The 27,970-nt window shown below is 39.9% G+C and overlaps 1 protein-coding gene across 8 annotated transcripts in view; it reads right to left on the bottom strand.

Moving 5' to 3' along the window:
* Cadps2 (calcium dependent secretion activator 2) overlaps positions 1 to 27,970 on the bottom strand; it is a 510,179-nt gene that overhangs the window by 261,546 nt on the left and 220,663 nt on the right. For all 8 annotated transcript variants that reach the window (XM_038320974.1, XM_038320981.1, XM_038320973.1 and 5 more), the window contains exons 5-6: positions 20,832 to 21,068; positions 16,820 to 16,941 (exon numbers count right to left, since the gene is read on the bottom strand). In XM_038320974.1, coding sequence (XP_038176902.1) covers positions 16,820 to 16,941; positions 20,832 to 21,068 — 359 coding nt within the window. The remainder of the gene's footprint in view (positions 1 to 16,819; positions 16,942 to 20,831; positions 21,069 to 27,970) is intronic.

A 27,970-nucleotide genomic window follows, 5' to 3' on the forward strand; every position in this document is an offset into this window, starting at 1 on the left:
TGGAGGGGTCAAGGGATACATCAACATGAGACCACTCAGTGACCCAGATACTGAGTGTAACTTTAGCCAAGGGTTCGCAGGCTTTGAGGAAAAGGGAAGGGGGACACCTGTCACAGACAGTGAGTATTCCAGGCACTGAGACCTAACACTGCTACAGGATCAAGGGGCTTAAGAAAAACTTCACAGGAAGAACGCCTCACACTGCACCTTTGAGGGTAGATATGACAGACATGAGAAACAGACAGCCCTGGGTGAGGACAAGGAATCTTCTTTCAGTCCCCTATTGTGGGCATGTAAAAGTGACGGTGGACCAGGGGCCAGGAGAGCTAACAGGCCGCCGTGCAGGGGGACACTGTGATTGACAAGAATTATACCATCAAAAAGAAAACATACTCTTGCTGACAAGCCATGGGGTAAGAACCTAAGTTGGGAAAGAACAGGTAGGTTGGAGGGAAGCAGAAATCAGGTGGAGTGTGGGGAGGTGAGGCTTTGGTGAGACTTCACCCAGCACGTCAGTGCTTAGGAGGAAAGTGTGTTACATAAGCATCCGTGTGCTTCAGAACCTGGACTGAAAGGCAACCAAGGATGAAGGCTGGTGTCAAACAGCTTCACAGAGTAAACCCAGCAAGGCCCAAAGCAAGGAGCAAGGTGCCAGCCACAGTAAACACAGCAAGAGACAGATTTGCTTGCTAGATACATGCTGGAATCCCCATGACAGGGAGAAGGAATTAGAATCCCCCAAGTTTCTAGGTGGGACACTTGTACAGGTAGAAACACCACATGTCCATACAGTAGAGACAAAAGGAAGGTTGTCCTTAGGGTTTTTAAGTGTAATGACTTCGAATGTGATGAAGGAAAGGGTTTGAAGGTATCAAGAGAGAAGGCACGCTTTCTATTACTAGTCTAGATTTTTAAGAAGTAGATTTTGTTGATCACAGAATTTTCTTCTGCACCCGAAGGCTATTCCTTTGTATTCTTTTATAGGAATTTGTTCTTTGCAAAAATTTCTTTCAAAATAGACATGCAGCATACAATACAAAATACATGTTAAAGTAATGCAGAACAAGCAATAACCATTTCCCATTAAATAGAAGGGAATAATTAGATTTTATGATGAAATTATTGTTCATCTATGCCATATGGATAAGTATTCCTAGACGATATTAATCATCGTCCTTGTAATACATCTTAATTTACATGTGATTTAAAAAAAAAAACTCTGGTCTGTTTGATCAGAGTAAAAAAAATATGCTATTTAAAGACATTTATTATGTTGACCAATTTTAAGAAAATGATCACTAATAAATATACAGATACTGTTTGTTCAGACTAACAAGAAGCTACCCGATAGAGCAGGGGGGCAGCAAACCACAACGACATATGCAGTAGCCTCTTTTTGAACAGAAAGAGCAGCCCCACGGTGTCAAAGCAGCAGAGCCAAGCTCAGCTTGATGTAAACAAGCTTTTTCTTTCTAAATATCTCACCACCTGCAGGAACACAGCAAAGGTCACTAGCTAGGTTGGGGACCTTCTCTGAAAAAGGGGAGCCATGAAACGTTCACAGAGATGCCCAAGAAAACACCAATAATGAAATTTTAATGTAATCACCAATCTGATGATGGAGGAGGAAGTCCATCTGTTAGTATGCCTCATCACAAAAGTGACTAATCACATGAGGGTCCACACACTTGCTCGAGGCTTTCCAAAAATAATGCTGCTTTTGCAATTTTAATGAGTTTGTGGCAGCAGAAATCAGGGCCCCCAACTCTAAACCTGATTATGTATTAATTTCAGTCTCAGGGTTAGTAGAGTAGGTGATTAGCCTGACACTCATTAACAGTAGAGTATAATACATCCACATGATACCAGGTTGCTGAAAGCTGAATTTGGAAAAATACCTGGTCTGCCTGTTTTGGTCCTCCTTACCAGAGTTTAGATGCCTCCTCTACCACTGTTTAGATGCTAGTTTACTGAGCTTTCTTAGAACCAGTATTTGTACAGAGAGAACTGGAGAGTCACATGACTCAAAGCACTGCCCAACTAGGTAGCTCCTTTTGAGTGCTCAGAAGGAACCTTACGTACAGCTGTTTAATGTGGATGGTGGGTAGACCCTTGGGGACTGAGCACGAAAACACTGAGCGCTCCCTTTCAGAATGTACTTGTTGGCTGTTAAGTACAGGCTAAGCTCTTAGGACCTTAAAATTACACTCGTGTAAATTTTATTTCATCTTTTCTCCTAGATACCTCATTTGAAACTGAAACAAAAAGGAGAGTGAGATTAGAAAAGTCTAGAAGATTTCATCTTTGCCACACCGGCAGATTGATAGAAAAATCTGTAATATTTTCACATGCAAATATTTAAAAAAATTGAGGATTCTTATGAGAATTTGCCAAATTCAATAAAATCAAAATGTTGCCATCTGCCACCAAAGCTATATTATGGCAAAAAAGGAATACTAAACATCAGAACACAGTGAGACTCTCCCAGACTTGCTCCAGGTAAAACTGTGCTAGTTTATAAGCCAAAAGATTTCAAGTTGTTGCCAACCAAAGCCATCTTGCACTTTATGTAACAAGGAAGTCTGAGCCAGAAATGTGAAACTGATACTCGTGTAAGTATCGACCAACTCTTCATTTCTATTTCTTTTGCCACACTTAATATCAGGGCAGTTTCTTTGGTGGTTTGCAGCCAATGGAAGTTCTTTCAGAAATCAAGATAAATGAAAAAGTGTGTCTTCCCAAACTGTTCAATTATGGTAGTTACGCTCAGAGTTTTGCAGTTTGTCTCTTGAGTGAACATTCTCCAGAATGCACATATAGCAGAGAAGAGGATGTGTTTGTGCAAAAACAATTCCTTAGCACCTACATAAACAGTCTTTCCTTAAACCAGTGGAAAATTCCATAATCTAGGCAATAGGGTTCTTGCATTTAATATTTTCTTTGTCAAATTTCTCTAGTGCCAGGTTTCTTGCTAGCCCTATAATGGTTCCCTCAATAAAAATATCTCTTTCCTTGCTTTCATCTCTGTCCTTCCTCCATCTCGACTATCCAGTTCCTTCAAGTACTCCTCTCCCTCCCTTTCTCCCCCTGTCTTCCCCTTCTGTCCTCCCTACTCCCCCTACCCGCATGCTCCCAATTTTGTCAGGGCGATCTTGTCTGTTTCCCCTTTCCATGTGAATCTATGTATGTTTTTCTTAGGGTTCACCTTGTTACTTAGTTTCTCTAGAATCATAAACTATGGGCTCAATATCCTTTGCTTTACAGCTAGTATCTGCTTATGAGTGAGTACAGAAAATGGAATGATCTTCCGTGCTTGAATAGGCAGGATCAACATAATAAAAATGGCAATCTTACCAAAAACAATCTAAGAGTCAATGCAATCCCCATTAAATCCCAACACAATTCTTAACAGACCTTGAAAGAACAATACTCAACTTCATATGGAGAAACAAAAAACCTGAGATAGCCAAAACAATCCTGTACAATAAAGGAACTTGGGGAGGCATCACCATCCCTGACATTAAGCTCTATTGTAAAAGCTACAGTAATGAAAACAGCTTGATACTGGCATTAAAAACAGACAGGTGGACTAATGGAATCAAATCAAGACCCCGATCGTCATCCACACTTAATCTTAAGTGTGGATTTTTGAAAAAGAAGCTAAAAATATACAATGGAAAAAAGAAAGCATCTTCAACAAATGGTGCTGGCCTAACAGGATGTCAACATGTAGAAGAATAAAAATAGATTCTTATCTATCCGCATGCACAAAACTTAAATCCAAATGGATTAAAGACCTCAATATAAATCTGACCACACTAAACCCGATGGAGGAGAAGGTGGGAATACACGGGCACAGTAGACCACTTCCTAAATATAATCTCAGTAGCACAGACACTGACAGCAACAATAAGTAAATGGGACCTTCTGAAACTGCGAAGCTTCTGTAAAGCAAAGGATGCAGTCAATAAGACAAAAAGGCAGCCTACTGAATGGGGAAAAAAAATCTTCACCAACGCCACATCAGACAGATGACTTTTCTCCAAAATATGTAAAAAACTCAAGAATTTAGGCATCAAAATTCCAAATAACCTTCATGGTTATTTTTAATACATTGATTTTTTTTTTAAAAAAATGGCTTTCAATTAACTTTTCTCAGTGACAGAATGTCAAAACTCACATAGAAAATACAAGGAAATTTAATGTAACATATATTTGCAAAAATTCTTCAGCAAGGCAAAAGTGTCAATAAGGTGGTTTGAGGTGAATGTTTCTGCATATAATTACACAATGCACAGATCAGAATCATGATGAAAGTAAGGGCAAGAAAAAAAAAGTCTAGTTTTTTTCAAATGTCAATTACACATTTTGATGACTGAGATAAACAGTATCAAGTAAACTTCATTTGCAGAGATTTGTGTTTGTTTTTAAATTATGTGTATGTGTGTCTTGTACGGGGACATGTACATGTGACTGCAGTACCTGCAGAGGCCTGAAGATGGAGCTCCAAGGCTATGGGGCTGCCTGATGAGACAGGTAGGAAACAAGCTGGAGTCTTCTGGGAGTGCTGGTCATTTCTTCAGCCCTTTAATATTATCGCAAGCACTATAGTTATATGCCATATAATCAACTAACTGTAATATAATATAATTAATAATATAATATAATTAATATAATATAATATAATATAATTATATGCCATATAATCAACTACCTGTAAAACACTATATAAAGTGTATATGTATGAATATATGGGCATTAAAAGGTAAATTTTCTATAAAGTCACACATGTTGCTAGACTGAATATAAAAACTACAAGATAAAATGATGTATTAATGTTAAATATTAAAGAAAATTCTTAATAAAAGAGTATTCTAGGAATGGGGATAGGTCTCAGTTGATAAGGTGCTTGTTTTGTAATCATGAAGACCCGTGCTTGATTCTAAGAATCAACACACACACACACACACACACACACACACACACACACACACACACACACAAAGCTGGGCATGGTGGTGCAGGTAGAATCTCAGTTCTGAGGAGGCAGAGACTAGCTGATTCCCAGAACTTACTGGCTAAAACAACTTAACCTACTTGGTGAGTTCCAGCCCAGGAAGAGATCCTGTCTCAAAAAGTAGATGTTTGCTGAGGAATGATATCTGACTTCCACAGACACACAACAAACATGTCTACATATGTACCCCTATACACATACATGAATGCACATACACATGCAAAAACATATGCAAAGTAAAAAAAAAATCCAAAACAGAAGAGTGCGTTCTTAGAACAGCCTCTTTGAAGTCAAACTCAGAGCTTGAGGCTGGAGAGGGCCTAGGGAAAGGTTGTACACTCAAGTTCAAGTACAGTTGAATGAGAAAGCACGGCATTTAAGGCTCCTGTCTCCCTTGACTCCTCAGCTCACCAGTGCTATTTGAATTCTATGATTTATTTAAACAACATCCTATGTCTCCTTCTCACCATGAGTAGACTGTGAGCAGCTTGCTTTGATGTGAAAATGGACTGACCCTTGTCTCCAGCTGCTTCATGGGTTAGTGTTAAGAGCATGGTTCTCTGTGTAGCAGCCTTGGGGAGGGTAAGCCATCGAGAGGAAGGCAATGGCGCCACTCTAAAGACATCGTGGGTAAACTACACTCATGGTTTGTTACAAAGAAGAAAGCTTTGTCCTTCCTCAGTCCTTCTCTGACTTCCTGCTTCACCATGTGACCTCTCCATGTCACAGGTGATTCTGCCATGATGGTATACACCAATGTATGATGCAGTAATGGGAAAGGGGCCTCAGAACTAGAATCACGCTGTTTGAATGTCGAGCTTCCAAAAACTGAGCTCAATGAATCTCTTTCCTTTAAATATTATTGTATCTCTGGTGCATCCTTGCAATAGGAAAAGGAGTAGGAAGATTCCAAGGGGTTCTACAAACTCCTTCAGATTTTCTCGAGTCTCAAAGGATCCCAATAATACAGAGTTGCATTTGTTATCAGCCCAGTCTTTTTTCTGCTGATCTATGTTCCCAGGGCTAGTCCCTAGCTGCATTTCAAGTCCGCAGCTCCACAATGTGCAACCGTTGAGTACCCTGGACATAATATATTAACACAATGCCAAGATGGGAGATACAGCTGCAAGATTTCTGCCAACATTTACAGCAGATCACTTGAGGCCTTTTGACAGCTGAGTTTTACCAGAACAGATATAAATCTTCTATGACATCAGCTGAGAAACAGAACCAGTGTTGATAGCGAATACATGACAACTCAAGGATGTTTTTCCATCATGACTGACACAGGGGCATTATTCATGCTGAAAACCACATCCATTTGATAGAAATTAACTCTCAGATCTTAAAACATAAAAAGGGTGCTTGCTGAATAAATATCAGATAACAATACAAGTATCCAAGCCAAAAATCCCAGACAGGACTCAAAAAAACAAAAGCACATTTCACTTCCTAAAATAATTCTTGATGCTCTCAAGAGCACTCAGTAGTTCCTTAAGGTTAGTTCATCCTCCTCCCCCAGCCATCTAGAAATTCCTGGACTTAAAGCCAGGAAGAAAGTTTAAAGACAGCAGAAACATGAACACCCGAGTGGAGGAATACATCATGGAACCAATCAAACACAGGTTAACAGAAAAAAGAGCAAGAATATTGGCGTAGGTAAAGGCAGAGGAGTGCAGCTGAGAATTGCTACACATGTACTTTGATCTACAAAACATTCCTTCCAACAGGTACCACTGTCTCAAAACAGACTCAAAGAGCCTTAAGTATCTATGATACCATAGCTAATCGGAGTCAATGCTAAGATGTATACCCTGGTGTATTTCATGATTCATCCGAGGCCCATGTTATTCTGATAAACATCTGCTACAATCACCCTGAAATCAATGTCTCAAGATCACGAGACAATTCTCTTGCTGTATGGTTTCCTGTACATGGAAAAGTAAAAGAGTAAAAGCAACCAAGAGTCAACACTGGTTGCCAAAAGTAGTTTGGGGGTGGGGCATGAAGGACAGGGGGGCAGGGCTAACCAAGGGACATTAAAAGATGCAAAATGCTCAGATAGAAGATGATCAAGTTCTGGAGATGCAGTAGTATTGATGACAAGAGACCAAACTAAACCAGCTGTGAGATTCATTACATAATCATGTGTGTACCACTGAGGACATGGTAGAAATACACACTACAAATTACCACCATTGACAACTGAATTCTTCTCCCCCCCCTCTTTGGTTTTTTTTTTTTTTAAAGCCAGGTTTTCTCATCTGGGAACTCACTTTGTGGACCAGGCTGGCCTTGAACTCAAAGAGATCAACTTGCATGCCGGGCGGTGGTGGTGCACGCCTTTAATCCCAGCACTCAGGAGGCAGAGGCAGGCAGATCTCTGTGAGTTTGAGGCCAGCATGGTCTACAAGAGCTAGGTCCAGGACAGGCTCTAAAAAAGCTGCAGAGAAACCCTGTCTCGAAAAACCAAAAATAAAAAAAAAAAGAAAGAGATCAACTTGCTTTTGTCCACTAAATGCTGGAACTAAAGAAACGTGCCATCTTTGCCTGACTTTTCTTGTGTGTGTTTGTGTGAAGTATTTTAAAGATTATTTACTTTCTTAACTGTTACACCATGTATTTATACTTTAATAATTATAGCTGTTGGCATTTCTTCAAATTAGATGCTTATTTAACAAACCACAAAAATGGTATTCAACAAGATTTCTTTATGCTTTATGCTTCCTCTTCACTTTCTGCATTCCTGGATTCTTCAGAGGATGCCAGCAAAGGTAGGAAGAACTGTACTTTTCTGCCTGGGGTGCTCTAAGCATTAGTTTTTTTGTGTAACACTAGGTATGTTTCTCATGGCTGGCAGATTGTTCTGATCTGTACCCATGCACTAGAGGGGTCCAGACAGCTTCCTGGGGTCTGTGGGATTGTGCTGAGAGTGAAGGCAACTCTCTGACTCAGTGTGTTCTTTATGTGCTTCACAGCTACAAGACTCCTGACCTGAAGGCTTGGTTCTGACTCCAGGATCCGGCAGCTCTTAGACAAGCCGCCTTCAAATCTTCTGCAAAGTGACATAACCTCTTCACACATTTGTAGGTAGACATTTAGAAATTTCGCTGTAAATCTGAACAGTTGCAAAGGGTGGTGATTTGTGGTGTATTTTAAACAGTGGCATTTAACATAAAAACCACGATGTTCCCTTTAAGTAGAATCTATGCTATAAAATGCTCACGGCACTGTGTCGGCAGCACCTTCTACTTAAAGCAGACCAGTACAGTGATTAACAGGACACACAGCAGTCCCTTTCTCCTGGAATTGCTTCTTTGATCTTACTTCTCAAGAGACTTAGAATTTGATCATAATGTATATTAATGAGTGAGCAGGCTTTAATGGAGATCTATTTATCTATATCCAGTTTTTGTCTAAGAAAATGATTATTTGCTCTAACTAGAATGTCCCTTTAGTAAAACACCTGAATTTAGTTATTCTTAGGATTACTAGTTCTTGAGGACTTCCGTGTAAAGGATAAAGTGTAAATTAATTTCGTAGACGTGCATCTCGAAGAAGCAGCCTATGCTTTCTTTCCTGAACAGCTGTGTCCGTGGGTCCCCAGTGTTTAATGCTAGAGTGAGTCAGGGTTCAGTCTGGATTTTAATACAGGTTTTCATTTTTCTGTTAGAACAGCTAAGAGAATGAGTGTATGGGACTATGATGATAATGATTCCCATCATTACTTTGCTTACTTTCTATGTAAATGTCTCCAAGGCATACAGTGATTAACAGACACAATCTAGCTTTCAATTATTTAGCAGGTAAAGGCTCGAATCAATCCATCAGCTCGGTTGAAAACAAAGGAGTGGAAGACATCTCATTTGCAAAAGGACTGATTGAATCATAAGCCAATCGCTTTCTCAAAATCAACAGTAATATTTCCCTTTTGAGTACTGCCCTGGAGGGCCTTCCATTCTGGAGAAGAATCAACACAGAAGGAAGGAGCTGCCTGAGAGGGATAGATAGCTTTCTCTTGGAAACCAGGCAAAGAATAATCGTGAAAGGACGATGAAGACGAGCTGTGCAGGTAACAGGCCCTTTCCTAGACAGAAAAGGGGTAGGAGGGAGTTCTCGTGCAGCCAGAGAAGTCATTTGTCAGTTCGGCTAACACCAGCAGCCTTGGGCTGAATTATTCCCGGGAAGCAAACTGTCTTGTTTATCCAGGAGGCCTCACCGCTCAGTTGAGAAAATACTGTCTCAGCCAGAGAGGCACCTGTACAGAAGCGATTATGTAACTCCAGCCTAATTGAACGCACACAAGAAAAGAACTGATCTCTTGGAGAGAATGTTTGCTATGGAATATCTAGAAATATCGGAATTCGGGGTAGGAAAGAAGATAGGGACCCAACTGGTAGACTTGTATGCACGGTTTCAGGGCTGATCACTTGGCATTGGACAACTCAATGGGTGTGCTCTTCTCTGGGGAAGAGTATTTCTCCAGCTCTCAGCTTTCCCTAGTTTGCTGCGTTCTTTGTGGTGACTGGGTAGGGTTGATGAGCTGAACATTCTCCTGGCCACTTCATCCCTTCTATTGGCATTGTACTTATTCATCTCATATTTAGGCAGTCACATTTCCCTTTTGAGTACTGCCCTGGAAGGCCTTCCATTCTGGGGAAGAATCAACACTTTATGAGACTTTATGGGTATAGCTTCTATCATTCCCAGGAGGCACAATCTCACAGGAAGCTCCCTGCTCCTCTGGCTCTGAATGCAAATACTGGAGCACCTGCAAGATCTCTTACTGTGCTAGTGCCAGGGCAGAACCCAGTGGTATCTTCTACAGACCTTGTCTTCAAGGCGCCTCCCATTTCTTGTCCCTCTGCTATGTAAAGGAAGTTTAAACATAAACAGAATACATGGATTATATATTTAGTTCACTACCCAGTGAGACAGTGACGAGGACAGCCCTCGGCTGCATCATTCTCTGGGAGATGTAAAAGCAGCAGAAGATCTAGGAACTGGTGAAGGGAGAGAAGAGCACCAAAGACCTGCTTTACCCTGCAGCAGCCATGCCCATGATTCCTGTCAATACCGACGGCTGTTCGGATGCCCAGGGTCTGGTCAGCCTCTAGAGACCATGCTGGTGTCCAAGGACCTCGCTGCCACCAGGATGACATTGACCTGGGTGGTCTGTGCTGCCACCAGGGCCATGGTGACTCTTGACATTGGGGCCCAAACTGCTGCAAAGGGCCATGTCTGGGTCTGTGTGCTGGGACAGCTACAGTTGGGGTCTGTGATGGATGGCTAGGGCCTGTGTGACCACAGGGACCATAGGAACCATGCCTGTTGAAATCCAAGGTACAAATTTGAAGAGCATATACAAAGAAAGACATTTCCCCATTTCTTTTCAAGCCAAAACCCAACGAAACCTTGTAGAATGAGTGGATAAACAGGAAAAGGAAGCCAAATGGGGGTGGGGAGCCGCTCAGTTGACACAACTCTGGCCTACAGCATAGAAGACCTTGATTCAATCCCCAGAACCACATAAGCTGAATGTGGAGGGGCATGCCTGTAACTTCAGCACTTAGGACGTAGAGGCAGGGTGACAAGAGTTCAGTCTCAGCCTTGGCTACACAGTGAGTACAGGGACAGCTTAAAATATGTGAATTATGCAAGCAAGCAGGCAAGCAATCTCTTCTAATGTTCCCCCTTTCTCTTCCCTCTCCTCTTTCTTTTTTGCCCCTTAAAGGATAGAATGAGAAGACCAAATTATAATATCTTTTCCCTATTGCAAGCTTCTGGTTAGATTGGAAGGAAAAGCGAGAGAGAGAGAGAGAGAGAGAGAGAGAGAGAGAGAGAGAGAGAGAGAGAGAGAGAGAGAGAGAGAGAGAGAGGGAGAAAATAAGTGGATTTTGACTTGAACTGGCATGAAGATTCTGATACAGCCACGAGACACCTTTGAAAGAGGAGAGGAAAGACATGGTATCTGTGAAGGAGACTCCTAATCTCAGAGGACAGCTGGGTAACAACCTACCCACTCATGCCTTGTCAGCCTTAGTAGCTGATACAATGAAGGGTTGCACAAATGAAACGAAACAGTAACAACTTCGAGAGATTGCTGTAAAAGAGGCAAGCTATCAGCAAGCTCTAAACCTACTGCAGAAGCGTGAGTAACCCTAAAGAGATGGGGTCTCCAAATGTCACTGTGGCTCTCCACTATTACTTAGGTGTATTCTGTGACTACAGTCTGGAACATTAACTATTGGAAATTCACATTTGATCATTTCTTCAATTATGAAATTCCCCAGATTAACTTTCTTTACTTACAAATATATTCTCAATGCATTTAATGCCTGTTTTAGGCCAATGTCTGTCTCCTTTGGGTCCACTTTGCTCTGTATCACCAGCATCATTCTTAGCAAAACGTCACTTTTAGAGACTTTAATAAGAGAAAGCAATCTGTCATAATTTTAATGACAAAAATGAGAAAAGAAAAAACCGGCATGTAATTCAAATGTTTTCTTTTGCCAATTTTTCAAAATATAGCATATTCTATTTCTGATCTACAAATATTGGCTAATAAATCGCACCTCAAAATTCTAATAAATAAATTAAATGAGAAAAAATAAATTAAATGAGAAATGAATATAACTTTCAGAAACATATTCTATTTTAGCTTGTATGCAATCTGTATATTTAATCTCTAAAATATTGCCCTAGTCCTTGTATTATTCTAAGAAGCTCTATATTTGTAGCTGCAATATTCTTATTGTTTTGACAATCATATTGGTGCAATGATAATAACAATTCAGTTAAAATATTAAGTTTACATGAATGTCAATCAGAAGTACACTATACTCCCCATAATTCTGCCTAGCAATCATAAATAGATTACTCTAAAGATGTGACATCAATTTATCTCACTCCTCTAGGGAGATGGGAAGCAGAGAATCAGTAGACTAATCATATAGCTCCATAGGACGAAAAAGCTACAGAGGCTGTGGCAGCAATATGCTGTTGTTTACTAGGGGTTGAGTTCTGCAGGTCTTGAGATATCCCAGTCTGGCATCAAAATTGCTATCTTTCTGTATCAACTTTCCTAATACTAAAATATCAAGTGTTTAACCTCTATCTATTTGGTTGTTTTGTCTTAACAAATGAATGTACCAATATTTAATTAATTGTTCTGATTAATAGTATATTATTATTATACTAAATTATCCATTTAAAATTTATGCGGCTAGATCTTTTGTGTTTAGTTGAAATAATTTCATTGCCTTTATTTACAGAGAACCAAGACTTATCTGGACCCTGCCTGTGAGATCATAAACTCCCGAGGGTGTGCATGCCCTTAAGGGATGATTGGCACTGGAAGGAATGTCTTTTTTTTTTTTTTTTTTGGTTTTTTGAGACAGGGTTTCCCTGTAGTTTCTAGAGCCTGTCCTGGAACTAGCTCTTGTAGACCAGGCTGGCCTCGAACTCAGAGATCCGCCTGCCTCTGCCTCCTGAGTGCTGGGATTAAAGGCATGCGCCACCACCGCCCTGCAGAGGAATAGGTCTTAAAAGGTACAGACACATCAGGAAATCTGTGTCCATTATATGAGCATAACAAATCCTGTCCTCATTTGTCATTACTTGCCATCCCTCTCTTTCCTTCAGGTGCTTTCATGGTCTGGGGTAAACCTCAGATGAAGAGGATAAGGGAAAATGGTAAAGTGCTACAACATTGTATCAAAAACATTCTTATGTCTCATCCCTGGGTAAAACTTGCCCTGGCAAAAATAGTTTCTCCCCATTATCTTCTTCCCTTCTATATATCAAAACATCGACATAAAGGAAACACTTTACCAAATTAGATTATGCCTTCACCAATCCTTTAAACTTATCTATCAATATTATTTTCATTGGACCTCAAGTTTCATATTCTGAGTAATAACCAAACTTCCTTGCTATTTCTGCCTAATTACTGGCAAGAGTTCTGAACTACAGGAATGAAATAGGCAATGGCTAAAACTCTTGATTATGTTTATTGGAAATATGGACTAAATAAGGCACCTTAATTAGTATCAGACAGAAGGATAAATTTATCTCCAACAAAGCACAAACTGTTGAAGCAATAAAAAATTTAGAAAACGTGTCTGAGGCATAATTCAGAATGATGATGGAAGAGATGAATCTCTTTCCTGTTGTGCAAGACGAGTTTGGGATTAAAGCGAGCGCACCAGGAAGCTGCAGTTGGTTAGCACTCAGGCAGTGTGTTCAAGACTATCTGCCCCCCAGGAAATGGCCATACATTCAATTTTTTATTCATTTTAAAAGTCACTCAGTATTCGCAGCAAACCAGAAAGGTCAGGTTTCTTTGTGAGGAACAGTCTAAAGGAGTACTAGGTTACTACTACTGTAATACTTTCTCTGCAACAGTATGGAATTGACTAAAATATTCATTAGTAAGTTCTCTATTAGAATATTTTATAAATATATTATCTTAGAGATTTAATGGGCAACAAATAATAAAACCTTTTATCTTGTGAAATTAGTGTTAAAGAAATACGTAAATAAGCTGAATATAGGATTTTGTAGAAGCTATGCTAAATAAATAAAAGCCAACTATACAGAATAAACGTTTCATGATTCCATTCTTTTATCCTCGACCCTGATGTGTTCTTTTCTGGAACTATAAGTAAAGGCAAGAACAGACTCAAAATGGGTGTGGCAAATCTTTTCAAACTATCTTTTAAAATACAGTATTGATGCAATTGAAAACTTTAGTGCCTGTCATTTAACTTGTGAAACAATACACTTATACATATTACAACCAAAAAAAAAAAAGTGCTTAAAAAGATTACATAAAAAGCACGGCCATGAGAACCCTTAGGCCAGTTGACTCTCACAGATTAGTAGAGAAGTTTAAATAAACAAACGTTAAGTGCCAGAAAAGAGTTCAAGGATTCAGCTGTACTAGCGTGGTTTTGATTCTTCTGTGTTGACTAGACTTCAGGTAGATCAGCCACTGGGGTGGATGGGGAAACCTGGGGCTTTCATTTCCTGTTCCTAGGAAGCTTCTGCCATTTTTACTGACCAAAAGCACCATAGTGAATGAAAATGAAGGCACACTATAAAGATAAACACAAACAATGCTAAAATCATGCATAAATTGACAGTCTTAACTGCATGAATTAATAAGAATGTAAGCCAAATCCAAACTTGGCACATGAAGATAGTGTGAAGACAAACAATAATGTAAATTAAACTTTACAAAGAATAAAACCATATAAGATGAAAATTAATTTATAAGATTTCTAAAATTATTTGTTAATATAGTTTAACTGGAGTCACCCTCCATGGGAGGTGGAAGAGGTGGGCAGGCATGATGACTGCCCTGGCCATCAGGTCATCAGATAAAGACTACTGCCAGGCTTAGGATGTCAGCCTTGGTCCCAGAGACTTCCAAAACAACACAGGCTAGCGGCATTTCTCTTGGTTTCTTCTAGAACGCTATAGTAACAGCCTATTGCTGTAGATATCACGTACTGTGATCACAACCCATTTTGGGGTCACAAACCAGATACTCTGCATATCAGATATTTACACTACAATTCATAACAGCAACAAGATTACAGGTATAAAGTAGGATCAAAAATAATTTTAAGCTTGGGGGGTTACCACAACACAAGGGACTGTATTAAAGGTTTGCAGCATTAGGAAGGTTGAGAACCACTGCCATAGAGCAATGAGGTTGATACCTGGATATTTCCTTCCTATTGGTCAGCTTCATTGTGCCAGGAGGTATGTATGTGCTATGTAGGTTGCTGTGAGAGAAGAGCCATCACTTAGTTATGAATCTTGAGTGCTACAATGATGATCAGACTGGCAATTTATACCTATCAGAACAATAGTGGCATAATTTTTACCAACTACTTTCTGTAGGTTTCCCATACTCCACACCCAACAAGCCAAGCAGAAACAATAATGCGTTGGTAAGAACAACAAAAAACCCAAAAACAAAAACATGAGTTGGGAAGAGAACATGCTAGGACCTAGAACTGTATTTAATTGTATATATATATGAAATGGAGGAGCAGTAGACTGGGTCCCAGGGAAAATGAACTGCTGCTTTGGGACACCACAAGACACTGTTTGCAACCTCTGATTGTAACACGTAACCCTCTGGATCTTGTCCAAGTTCCCACTTGAAACCAATGGGATGTTCACTCATTTCATCTTCAGTGCCTAGCCAGTTCTGGCCAGGACTGCTACAGAACTTTCCTGAATGATCAAAGTGTACATTATCATAATGCAAGTAACAAAAAAGATATGTTCTAAAAACAAGGTTCCAATGAACATTTGACTCCCTCAGACCAGAAAGGCGTTTTTTTTTTTGTTTCTCTCTTTTCTTTAAAAATTTTATTTATTTTTTTATTTCACAATATGAAAGATTCTTCCCATTTGCCTCTTCCTCTACTCCCAACCCACTCCCCCTCTGTTTCTGTTCAGAAAGGGGCAGACCTCCCAAGGGTCCAAGAAAGCATGGCATATCAAGTTGCTGTAAGACTAAGCATCTCCCCTTGTGTTTAGGCAGGGAAAGGCAATCTAGTAGGAGGAATCAGTTCCCAAGAGTCAGCCAAAGCATTAGAGACAGCCCCTGCCTCCACTGTGTCCCCCAAATAGACCAAGCTACATGAATGTCGCATATATGTACAGGACCTAGGTTGGTCCCATGCAGGCTCCCTGGTTGTTGGTTCAGACTCTGAGTTCCCATGAGCCAGGTTAGCTGTTTCTGTGGGTTTTCCTGTGATGTCCTTGACCCCTCTGACTGCTACCACTCTTTCTTCCTCTTTTCAGCAGGATTCTAAGTTTAGCCTAATGTTTCGCTGTGGGTCTCTGCAACTGTTTCCATCAGTTACTGAATGAAGGTTCTCTGATCGCAATTGGGGTAGCTACCAATCTGATTACAGGAGATGGCCAGTTCAAGCTACATACCCACTATTGCTAGGAGTCTTAGCTGGGGTCATCTTTGTAGATTCATGGGAATTTCCCTTGCATCAGGTTTCTACCTGACCCCGAAATGCCTCCCCCTTCCAGTCATCTCGTTTAGTACTTTCTATTCCCACCCATCCCAATCCCTCAAGTTCCCATCCCCATTGGCCCCCAGTCCACTCTGAGGATCTTTTCTGTCTCCCCTTCCCAGAGAGATCCATACATTCCCCACGCATTACCTAGCCCAGAGAAGCAATTTCTATTAGAGATGGCGAAGCTTCCCAAAGGTAAATCAGGTAAAGACTTCCAATATCTTTTCAGCTTCATTAATCATTTTCAAAGTTTGAAACATGGTAAGCCAGCACAAGACAGTTGTATCATTTCTGATTTTTTGTGTGGTAGGCATTGTTCTTTAATGGCTTACTGAATGGATCGTTCCAAGCCTCGGTGCAGGACATCTACACAATAGAACCACAGGAAAGGGAAGCTACCATGGCACAATTTCAGTAATCTACACAGTTTCCCAAATAACCCCTGTACCAGAAACAAATGTTCTGCTGCACAGTGATCAGCTTCGCATCTGTATCAGTTTGAGAGGTAGTGGTGGTGGGGACATAGAAAGAGTGGAAGAGAGGAGACATGGAGGATTTGGAGGGGAAAAGAAAAAAGAGAATGATGTGATTATGTTTTAATTAAAGATACATACCATAAAAAGAGAAATGTGATTCTAACACAGTTGATACAAAGCTAGCCACATGGTTTCAGTTCCTAGGTATAATATCATATAAGATACATTTAATTGTATGAAATAAAGTGTATTTTTTTTTCCAGTGAGCTTACTGTGGCCTTGAAGCTTCAGCCTGGTCCGTCTGAAGTTTTTCTCCTCCTTCCACTTCCATTGTACAGTAGACGATTCGATTAGGAGCAACTGACTTCAAGCCTTGCACTTCCATGATGACAATCTAAAGATAAAACAATTTGAAATTAATATACAAAGTGGGTACTGTTAAATAACACATAGAAGTAACAGCATGGATAGCTGGGTAAGGATCTCACAAGACCCCATTCCCACTCTTAGCTGAGGATCTATGGCAGGTGATGGCTTCTGGGAAGGGAAAAGCTAGTTTTCTTTAGAGGTGTGATGTGGCATATCGACAGTGGTCCAGAGGGTGGCTTCAACCCATGCCCATTTAGGTCACATTAATTTCAGACTGTGTGTCATATATACATACATATACATATATATTGAAAGAGTTGAAGAAGGGGAGTTAAGGTGCTGATATGATCAAAATACTTTATACACATGTATGAAGCTTTCAAAGAATAACACATTTAAAGAACTTAATTTTACAGTCAGAAGTAGAAAGAACAATTGAACTTTAATCTAGTGTTATCACTAGTATGATCTGCTACATATAAATAAAAAAATACAATCCTATAGGACTAATTTCCAAGGAGGGAGACAAAACCAGCCCCAAACATTAGTGAGAAAGAGCCAATAGTCACAGACCATCAGCTAACGGAATTGTAGCTGTTTCAGTCGATTCTCGACAAAATCTGATCATGATAGTACAGAAAATAAAACTGAGCTGTACTGTATGCTGCATTGTCTCTCCTCGGTCTCTCTGTGGCTAATGCAATGAGAAGAAATAGACAAGGCTGTCCTGCAATAAAAGGAAAGGAGGCGTGTGTACAGCAAGTGTGGGAACAATAAGGCTGCATGACATGCAGGCAGCTGAGCAGAATGGTGGAATGTGATCATGTATCAGGAGACCCACAGGCAGGCACAAGGGCTGCTAGCCTAATGTTAGTGTAAAAGTTCAATGTAAAATTAACCACATTCAACACACAGATCTCCCTGGCGTTAACAGATTCCTAGATTGTCAACCATGTGCTCTTCTTATTTTGCTTGATTTTAATGTATCTTTACCTGGCTTGTTCTGTGTGTTCTGCTTTATCCTTCCTTCTAACTGCTTTGTGTATGGAGATTATGCAAATGTAATTCCATATATCTAACTGCTTTTGATACTATAAACCTCCTTAATGTCTTCAATATATACTGCATGACATGAATGCAGGCACTGGTTAGGTGTTTTCCACACACCAGCAAACAGAAAATGGGTTGGCTGTCTTTTCTGGAGCCAACAGGTCCGTAGCAGAAGTCAGATTCTAATGGAGATAATAAGCCACTGAGCCACAACCCGGCGGCGTGGCTGTGCCAAAAGGAAGCTCGGTAAGCAACACGAATGGTTAAGAAAAGGGGGCAAGAGCCATTCACTCAAGCAAAGGGCATATGAGCAAAGCTTTTCAAGTCTATATTTTACTTCCTGAATCCTGGACTCATCTCTTGGTTTAGATACATTCTACTCCCGGCACTTTGGAGGCAGAACCAGGCGGATCTCTGTGAGTTCGAGGCCAGCCTGGTCTACTAGTTCCAGAACAGGCACCAAAGTTACACAGAGAACCCAGGTCTCGAAAAAGGAAAACAAAACAAACAATAACAACAACAAAAAAATACATTCTACACTGGACCAGTTCGAAGCCTAAAACCTAATATGTGAGTGTTTGCCTAAAGGGCCTGGCTGTTGGAAGGTTAGCCACTCATCCCTCAGGTATTCTAACCGTCCTTGCTTAGCAAGATTTTATTGGGATGCTGGGCACATAACTCATCCCTGAAACGCTGTGGGCACAGAAGACAGATTTGTATTCATCTGTGGGCACAAGATATCTGCCTTAGACAGATATGGCAATAAAGGCTGTCAAAACAATTTTATAAATATGCAAGTTTCTCAGACCACACAAAAGGAAGCTTCAGCTTGCATTCTTTTCTTTAGAGATTACATTGCTACCTCAATAGCTCAATCTAATATATTGGTAATAAAACACAGAATAACAATTCAGTCACTTGGCATCACCATATAAGCCCAATCTTGACTTTGAAAGGGAAAAAGAACTCCTAAGTTACTCTAAGTTACTTATAATCTTTGAAGCCTTTTAAACAATAAAAAGGGAAATGTTCAGAACTGTATTTTTACTTCTGAATATTTATTAAGATGTAAAATTAGATATCATTAAAATTATTTTCTCTGTATTTTCTTCCCATAAATTTAAAATGCAAAGTCTTATGAGAATAAAATTACACTGCAATTACATGATTTAGGAGGAAAAAAATTAAAAAAAACGTTAGCATTTCTTTTTCTGTCAGTCAAATATCTATGGTAGGAGATGATGAGAAAATTCAAAGTATAATCCACTATGTAGTTCCAAATTAAATACTCAAGCTGCAGATAAAAAAAACAAAACCTGGAGGCAAAGCAATTTGGCAAACCCATTAGGTAAACCCAGGAAGAACTGAGTTACAAGACAGCCACATATTTCCACTCTGACACCAGATTTAACACATTTACCTACAAAGCTATCCTGGAAGTAGAGAAAGACAGGCAGCTGTCACGACCTTAAGTCCATTAAATAAAGGACAAATGAACAAAGGCAGACATTTGTTTTTTCTGCTACCACTTAGCAAGTTGAACACACTGAAGAATGTAAAATCTACATCCCAAGATGGGATGTCTTGGTCGTGACCAATCAGCAAATACCAACAGTGGCATTGGGAATAACACAAAGCGAGAATCACAGTCCAAGAAAAAGCTATAACCCTCCAGGGAAAGCTTCGGGAGAAGGGCTGGGCAGATGGCTCAGTGAGTAAAGAGCGTGCTCTACCATCATGAGGACCTGAGTTCAGATCCCTAGCACGCATGTGTGGCAGCAATGCCTACAACCCTAGCACTGTGTGCTGGGATGGGAGTGCATTAGAGACAGCAGATCATGAGGGCTCATTGGCTTAGCCAGCCAGGCCGAAATGGAGAACCCAAGGCTTCCAGTGAGAGACCCAATCTCAAAAGGTAAGAAGGTAAATGATTGAGGAAGACACTCTGATGTGAACCTCTGGTTTTTGCATGGGCCCACGAGTGTAAGCACAAATATGCACACACACACACACACACACACACACACACACACACACACACACATCATTTCAGAAACTATAAATTTAGGCTTGACACTGCTGTCATTTGTACACAGAACAACATCATGAGGTGAAAGAACTGGAATAAAAGCTAAATGATGACCTGACTCTATAATAATACAGCCTTTTAGCTTCATTTACTTTACATTAGGTCTTTTCCCAAGGACATTTGTGGGAATGGGTGTGTAAGCCACAGACACAGTCCACAAGTCTAGACACAGATTAGCACACTCTCCTGGGAGACAAGAGTGAGCACCATCAACATCAGTAGTTTCTCTGGATTAGTAGACATTGGATACAATTCTGAGGTTTTACGGACACGTTTCTAATCCTGTGCGATTTGTTCCTGTTCTGGACTTGTTTCCTATCTCTATAATAAAAGTAGAATTCCTGAAAAAGAATCTCTTCATCATTACAGCACAAACATTGTGCTTTACAGCACTGTGCTTGATTAAGCTCCAGAATGCTAACCCCACAGGAGAAGTAAAGTAAAACCCAAGCTAATCAAAAGCCAGATTAGACAGTCGCTTATATGTTTAAATTCTATTTGCACCTGCGTGTATTTGATGCTTTGTCAATGAATTTACACTGGCTTAAAGGACACATACCCATGACTCACGGCTGTTTCATTCATTCTAACATGGGTGCTACATTAAAAACAACTTGTATTCATCTGGATATAGAACCTATTGGTTCAGACAACGAGGACTGCTTTAACATTTCCTAAACACACGACCCTGCTTTCAATTCTAAACCTTACAAGGAAAGTCAAAGGCATTCCAGCACAGCCCATGTCTGCAGGGACGGGGAGGGAAAAGCACTTACCTCTAAGGTGAAGGACAGCACCACGTCAGACTTGGACAGCTGGATCTCATTCTCATCTCCCAGGTCCAAAAATGCAGAATTCTGGGAACGCTTTAACTTTTGTAATTTAAATTCTGGGCCACCTTTTGAAACAGGAAGACTTTCTAAATTGGCCATTAGCAAATTCACGGAGGCCCGCAACTCTTCTATGTACATGTTCTCCATTTCCTTTGAGATAAATCTGGGGAATCTTCTTTCCTTAAAAACAGTTAAAAAGAAAATGATGTTAGGCAGTCCCATTACAGCTGTACCAGAAGAGACTACATGATGCCATGGATCACCTGTACAGTTCTATGACACTTTCCATATCTGGGGGTTTAAAAGTCCCAGGTTTTGGTTGTCTTGACAATATCTAAAAGTACATTGCATATTCTATATAGAACCATTGTGGTATGGAATGGATAACATTGTATATATTCTTTCATATTGCTCATTATAATAAGATGTGCACAGGTAAAAACAGATATGGTGGAAAAGCTTAGTGTATAAATACATCTCAGTGAGCGCCATCTTTGAAGGACTTGGAGTAAGTAAGTGGTGTGCAAGAAAACACTCAGGACACGCTGCTCTGCCAATCAAAGGAACATCATTTTCCTGGTACCATTCCCACTGTGCATGTACAACACCATCAGGGAGTTATACCCTCTGAACATGAGTACTCATGCTAAAACCTCCCTTTAGTGCAAATATTATGGCTATATTTCTAGAATTGGAAATTTCCATGTTGCACAAACACACGAAGATTCTTTATGGCTGCAATTCAGTCTTTCACTAAGATTTAGAAAAAAAAAACTGAGTTTAAAGCAAAAGGCCATTTTACAATAGAAATATATCAAGTAAAAAACAGATAACAATATTGATCTATTTTGTTTTATTTTATTTCATTTTTGGTTTTTCGAGATAGGGTTTCCCTGTAGTTTCTAGAGCCTGTCCTGGAACTAGCTCTTGTAGACCAGGCTGGCCTCGAACTCACAGAGATCCGCCTGCCTCTGCCTCCCGAGTGCTGGGATTAAAGGCGTGCGCCACCACCGCCCGGCTTAAACTATTTTATTTTAGGAATACATTGACAGCTTATTTTTTTATGTCTGTGATCATTTTCTCACTTATTATACTCAATTAAAAGCGACATCCTGGGGGCTGGAGACATGGCGCAAACCGTAGAAAGCACTTGTTCTTTCAACAGACCTGAAATTGTTCACAGCACCCAAATGGTACCTGGAACCAATCTGTAACCTCAGTTCCCGGGGCTCCAACTGCCCTCTGTTAGCCCCCACAGATGTGTATGGTGCACAGACATACCTGCAGGTAAAACACTCATACTCACAAAATAAATAAATTGAAATCTAAAACATAACATCCAAAACATTACTATTTAGAGCTAAATTGTCCTCCGAGAAGGTTATGCTAATTTATACTCCATAAAACAGCAAAACAGAACATATTTTCCATCTTTATTCCTTGCTAACTTGGCACTTGGCTCTTTTCTGCAATGTCAAGGAGATGTATCTATTACATGAGGTCCAGAGTTCCGTCACTCTCAGTGTAAACTAAAGGCTTGAGGATGAAGGTTTCATAAGGTCCTTTTTCAAATGATTTTTGAATGTTCCAGAAAATCTCAGCCTTTATTGTTGTTTCCATTTGTATCACTGAGAACCTCATCTTTAATAATCCCCTCACAGTGGCTGGATGCATTCGGCGTGCTCCTAACAAATGCATCAGACTCAATTGCACCAGGTTGTAAACTGCAAGGACTAGGGCATCAGGTCAGGAATCAACCTAGGAGCCCAGCTGCCTGCTTGCTCTCCTCCAATTTAACCTTCAGATACGTCTCTTAAAATCATTTACATACAATCAATATTAAAATACATATTTTTACAAACATCACATTTCTGCATTAGTAGTTAATTTTCCTCAAGACCCTTATGTTGGATGCCTCACCACTTAATCGAAAATTTGCATATCCAGCAGAACAATATTTTAGTTTCCTTACAAAATAATCAAGGTGACTCAATGTTTTTTCAACGAAGGCAAAAAAAGGAAAAAAAAGTTATTAAACCACAGCTATGTATATTTTATAATTTAATTAATTTTATGTATTATGAGTCTATCTGATACCTGCAGATGTCAATAGAGGGCGCTAGGTTCCACCTAGAACTGGAGTTAGCGATAACTTTGTCTTCTCTTGAGAGTAACAAGTGCTCTTGAACACTAAGCCATCTTTCCAGCCCCAGTTATATATTTTTGGATAAGTTTTAAAAGCTTTGTAAGGGGCGGGGAAGAATCATGTGAAGGTCAGAAATGAGCAGAAGGATGAAGAACCAGATCTGTTCTGAGATAAAAGGAGTAATGTTCATCTTTAACCACCAGGGGGCCAAGTACTGGGTTACATGTCCCATTTAATAGCGATTAATCCTTCCAGAGAAGTTACGAGTTAACTTCTGTGATTTTGTCTGGAAAAGATGTAAATGTTTGTCTCCTATTTAAAATAGCCCATGGCTACAATATAAGTCTGCATTTTAAATTAACCACTTTATAACAAATTCATGAAAGTTAAAGGACACCCCAAACCCTTTTTCTCAGATTCTCTTTGAAATATTGTTTTACTCTTCCATTGGCTTGCCCACTGATAATGCATTGAATAAAATAATATGTTTTCATTTCCTAATTGTATGAATTTCATAATTTTGCCTTTTAAAATTCTATGTTCATAGAGGAGCAAAAAGAAAAAGAAAAAAAGAAAAAAAAAGTTGAGACATATTTGAAAGCTCAAATACATGATTTTTTTTCAAATTTCTAAGGTGTTGCTTTATGAAACCTAGCATTAGCACATGGCAGAAACCTATGTGTATTTAGGTATTGCTAAACCCACTTCACCATCATCTTTCAAACAGGAAACTGATTGGCATCATGAAAATCAATTTATTATTTCAGTTTTGTGGGAAACTATATTACATTTTTATTTATTTTGTGAAATATATCCTCATAAACCTTCTATTAAAGATTCGTTATTTATAGGAAATATTCCACCAACTTCATTTAACCCTGCTTTTGTTGACTCTTGTAAAGAAAAGTGGCAATCATAGATCAGGACACAAGTTAAATATCATTTATGTGAATAGGATTAGATATTATTTTCAAGTTGTTTAACTGTGAGTTTTCACCATCAATGAAATCCTAATTTGGCCCCATCTGATATGGTGATACAAGTTACAACATTTGGCCCATCTCATATGGTGATACATGTTGTAACATTTGGCCCATCTCATATGGTGATACATGTTGTAACATTTGGCCCCATCTGATATGGTGATACATGTTGTAACATTTGGCCCCATCTGATATGGTGATACATATTATAACGTGAAAGTTTGTCTTCTGCAAAGGTCTCTATTATTGTTGGTTATTGCTTCATGTTCTCTGTATTTTCTCCTCCCTTTCTAGCCAGGCCCATTGGTGAGTCTCCCCAAGATGATAAATCTTTCCTTTGTCTTTCCTGACTGCTCAGGTAGGGTTCCTTTAATCCAAAAATATAAAATGCTCCAAAATCTGAAACTTTTGGAGCACTCTGATGCCACATACCTAATGTGTTATTAATATAGTCAAAACTTAGGTGTACCAAGTAAACTGCTATACAAAGTCACCTTCAGCCTATTCAATTAAGGGATGAAATATCAGGGTAATAGACTTTGTATTGAGACAAAGGTCCTACAGCTGAGACTATTCATGCATACAAAAATATACTAAAAGCTGAAGAATTTTAAATCTGGAATACTTCTGTTCCCAATTAATCTGTGTTAATTTTAGGATTACAGTATCATTTGAACTGATGAATGTAGACCAAAGGCAATGGAAGTATTTGCAAATGTGAGCAAATTTCAGTTCTCTCAACCACACTGAAAATCTCTCTTCCTTCCTATTTAAGTATGCTCCTGCATGGGAGAAATGAAGAGTCTCACAGATATGTCAGGAGTTCTGATGATAATGTGTAGGCAAAGATGCCGCCATTCAGAAGACATTCACGTGGGCTGCAGAGATGCCTGAGAGAGTAATGCTACTTTCCACTCTTGCTGAGGACACAGGTTCGAGGCCCAGCACCCGTGTGGCATCTTACAACTGTCCTAAACCCTAGTTCTGCTGGATCTAGTGCCCTCTTCTGGTCTCCATGGGCATCTAGGCATGCACACAGTATACATACATACTATACATACATACGTGTAGGCAATCATGTTCCTGTTATTAACCTTTTACCTATGCTCCTATGAGAGGAAAAAACAAAACATAACAAACAAAAAAAACCTACTCACTGGTTCACTAAGCTGGACTTGAGTGGAGTATTTCTTTTAGTGTGACACCAATTCCCTGTGTGAGGTGACTAAATGTTTATTCACAACTCCCCAGCAAATGGGATGCAATGATTGTATGGCTTTGCCTCATTCAGAAAGCTTTGAAAGACCGTTAAGCATTAAGCAAAGAGATTAATTTGTCCTGAAGAGCAGCAATTCTGCCTCAAGACTGCAAACCCAGAAGCCCTGCTTGAATCTCCCATCTACAGGCCTGCTCTGCAGCTGCAGACATAAGGCCCCACTGCCTCCTGAGTTTCCAAGCCATACAGATAGATAAATAGACAGATACGGGTAGAGAATATCATTTCTTCTTCTCCATCTATCTGACTTCCTGTGGGTTCTGTCTCTGTAGAAAGCCTACCTAATACGGGGAAGAGAAGTCTGAGTGTCCAAAAAAGATGGTCGTGAGAAGGACATGGGGTCTGTCCAAAAACCTTGAAGCAAGAAAGAAAGGGTCATGATAGATGAAGTAAACTGAGCCAGGTTCAGAACTCAGGTATTTAAGGTCAGTAGAGCGAAAGACTAATCACAGAGCATAGAACAACAGTTCACACTCACGGGCATAGCATCTTCAAAGGCTTTTGCACAGACTCGCTGGCTGTCCTGTTGCTGGTGAGGGGGTGGAGGCTAGAAGACCAGCTGAAGGGACAGAACAAATGCTTTGATGTAAAGCAGAGATGAATGAACCCAAATAGAAGAGGAAAAATGTCAACAACTGTCAGGTGGAACTATTTCACAAGTAGAAGCAAACAGAAAGTATGGTGACTTGTGTCTATAATCTCAGCACTCAAGAAGCTGAGGCAGAGGGGTCAGGTTACTCTCCGAGGTTGCTTACCCTTGGCTGTAGTGAGATCCTGTCTGAAAACATAAGTAGAAGTAAAAAGGTTTCCTATCAAGTTTTGCATGAAGCATGAGAAAAAGAAATAAGTCAAATATGATGCCAAGTATTTTGTTGTTGGTTTGGTTTGGTGTTTTGTTTGTTTGTTTTTGTTGTTGTTTTGGTTTTTTTCTCTTTTTTTTTTGGCTTGAGTAACAGAAAAAAAATGTTGTTGCTCAGAGCTGGTCTAGCCTGGTCACCTGATCACTCCTCCTTCTTCCTGCACAACCAACCTCATGGATCTGTTTTCTTGGTAGTAACAATAATCTTCCATAGTTTAGTAATACAGCATCTTATCAGTTCTCATGGGCCTTCCCAAACAAAATATGAGTGTATTTGGCATGTGGGAATGTTTCTGTCTTGTTTTAGTCCAAGGCAATTATATTTGTCTGGCTCTAGCTTAAGCACTCAGGACAGTGCTTGCTCATAGTAGTGGATGCCCAGCAAATATTGTGCAAAAACTAGATAATCTGCATACTGCTGCATATCTAAAAAGAACACATGGACTTAGCTCCACATTTTCCTAGCCTTGTTAGCATTCCCTAACTTCTTTCCTTGGCTAAAATAATAAAAATGGATATCCCTATTACTTGACACAATATCTGTTAGACTAAGAAATTTGCAAATGTAGACAGTAACCAGTCCCTGGAGGCCAGGGCAAGGCCACTGACCTAGTCTATTTATGCTCTGTGGTATGGGAAAATGAGTAACCTTCAAAAACCTCAGCATCATCTATAGAACCCAGGCTATCAGCTGCCCTTGTGGCTCACAGTGCAATGAAAGAGGCATCAATCCACAAGGTCACTGTGGTGACAAATTTGGCTGAGAGCTTTGATGCGGCGTATTCAACATGGAGAACAGTGAAACTTGTTCTATATGCCACACTGGAACTTCTACAGAAATGTTTTGTAGTTTCAAAGCATTTCACAGTTCTAATCCCATGTTTCACTTCTGTCTCACTATTTTTCTGAATTAGTAACATCTCTATTGAGACCAGTGGGCTGTCTCAAAGGGAAAGTCTTCTTGCTCATTGCTGACCCAGTCCCATGACTCAGTCCAGGACATGTAAAATGCATTCTCTGTAGACATGAACTCGAGAACACATATGAGACTTTCCTTTATATCTATCACCACCCAGAACCTCATTCAAACTGTATTGGAAAACAATCATGTATATCCAGGCCTCTGTAGTAAGAAGTCCAGTTTATAACGAGGCAGCAGTAAGGTACATCTAGACACGTCTCTGGATTCTTTCCTAGCCTTTGGCCTATAAGAAAGGCAACCAGCCTACTAGGCAGGATCAAAGAGGCTGGCATTTCATGTAAGACTGCTTCATCTCTACAGTTTCCAGGAGATTTCAACTGCTGGATTTCTGTGCTGTGTATTGCACAGTGCACATTCTGGAATGGGTCAGTGCTTCTGTCAATTTCCAGAGGCCAGCAGAGAGGCAATTCTCTTCAACCCTTCTCTCTGTGTGCACATCACTCTTCAGCTTCTCAGTCACAGCATCCCACATGGTAGGTCATCTGGAGAGTCTCCCTCTAGAAATCTGCCTTGTTTCACACAACCTACCACCAACTCAATTACCCAATTTCTGTTTGTCTTTGTCTTTCTCTGTGCAATATCTCAATCTGTTCTCTAGCATTAAATTTAGACAGGCAGAGTATTAGCACTCTGAAAATATCATATAATCACAAATATAATTTTTCTTGGCAGAAGCACACAATGTAACTTTTGAGTCAGAATATGAAATGAATTTCCAGTGCTGGAGAAATTCACTGTCTTGGCTTAGGTGAATAGACATACACTCATTCAGTAGTAAATGCTTATGAATGTTGATATACATGTTAGATAAGAGAGAGGTGGGAGGAAAGAGGCAG

The sequence above is a fragment of the Arvicola amphibius genome, chromosome 2 (assembly GCF_903992535.2).
Source record: "Arvicola amphibius chromosome 2, mArvAmp1.2, whole genome shotgun sequence".
NCBI classification, from domain to species: Eukaryota; Metazoa; Chordata; class Mammalia; order Rodentia; family Cricetidae; genus Arvicola; species Arvicola amphibius.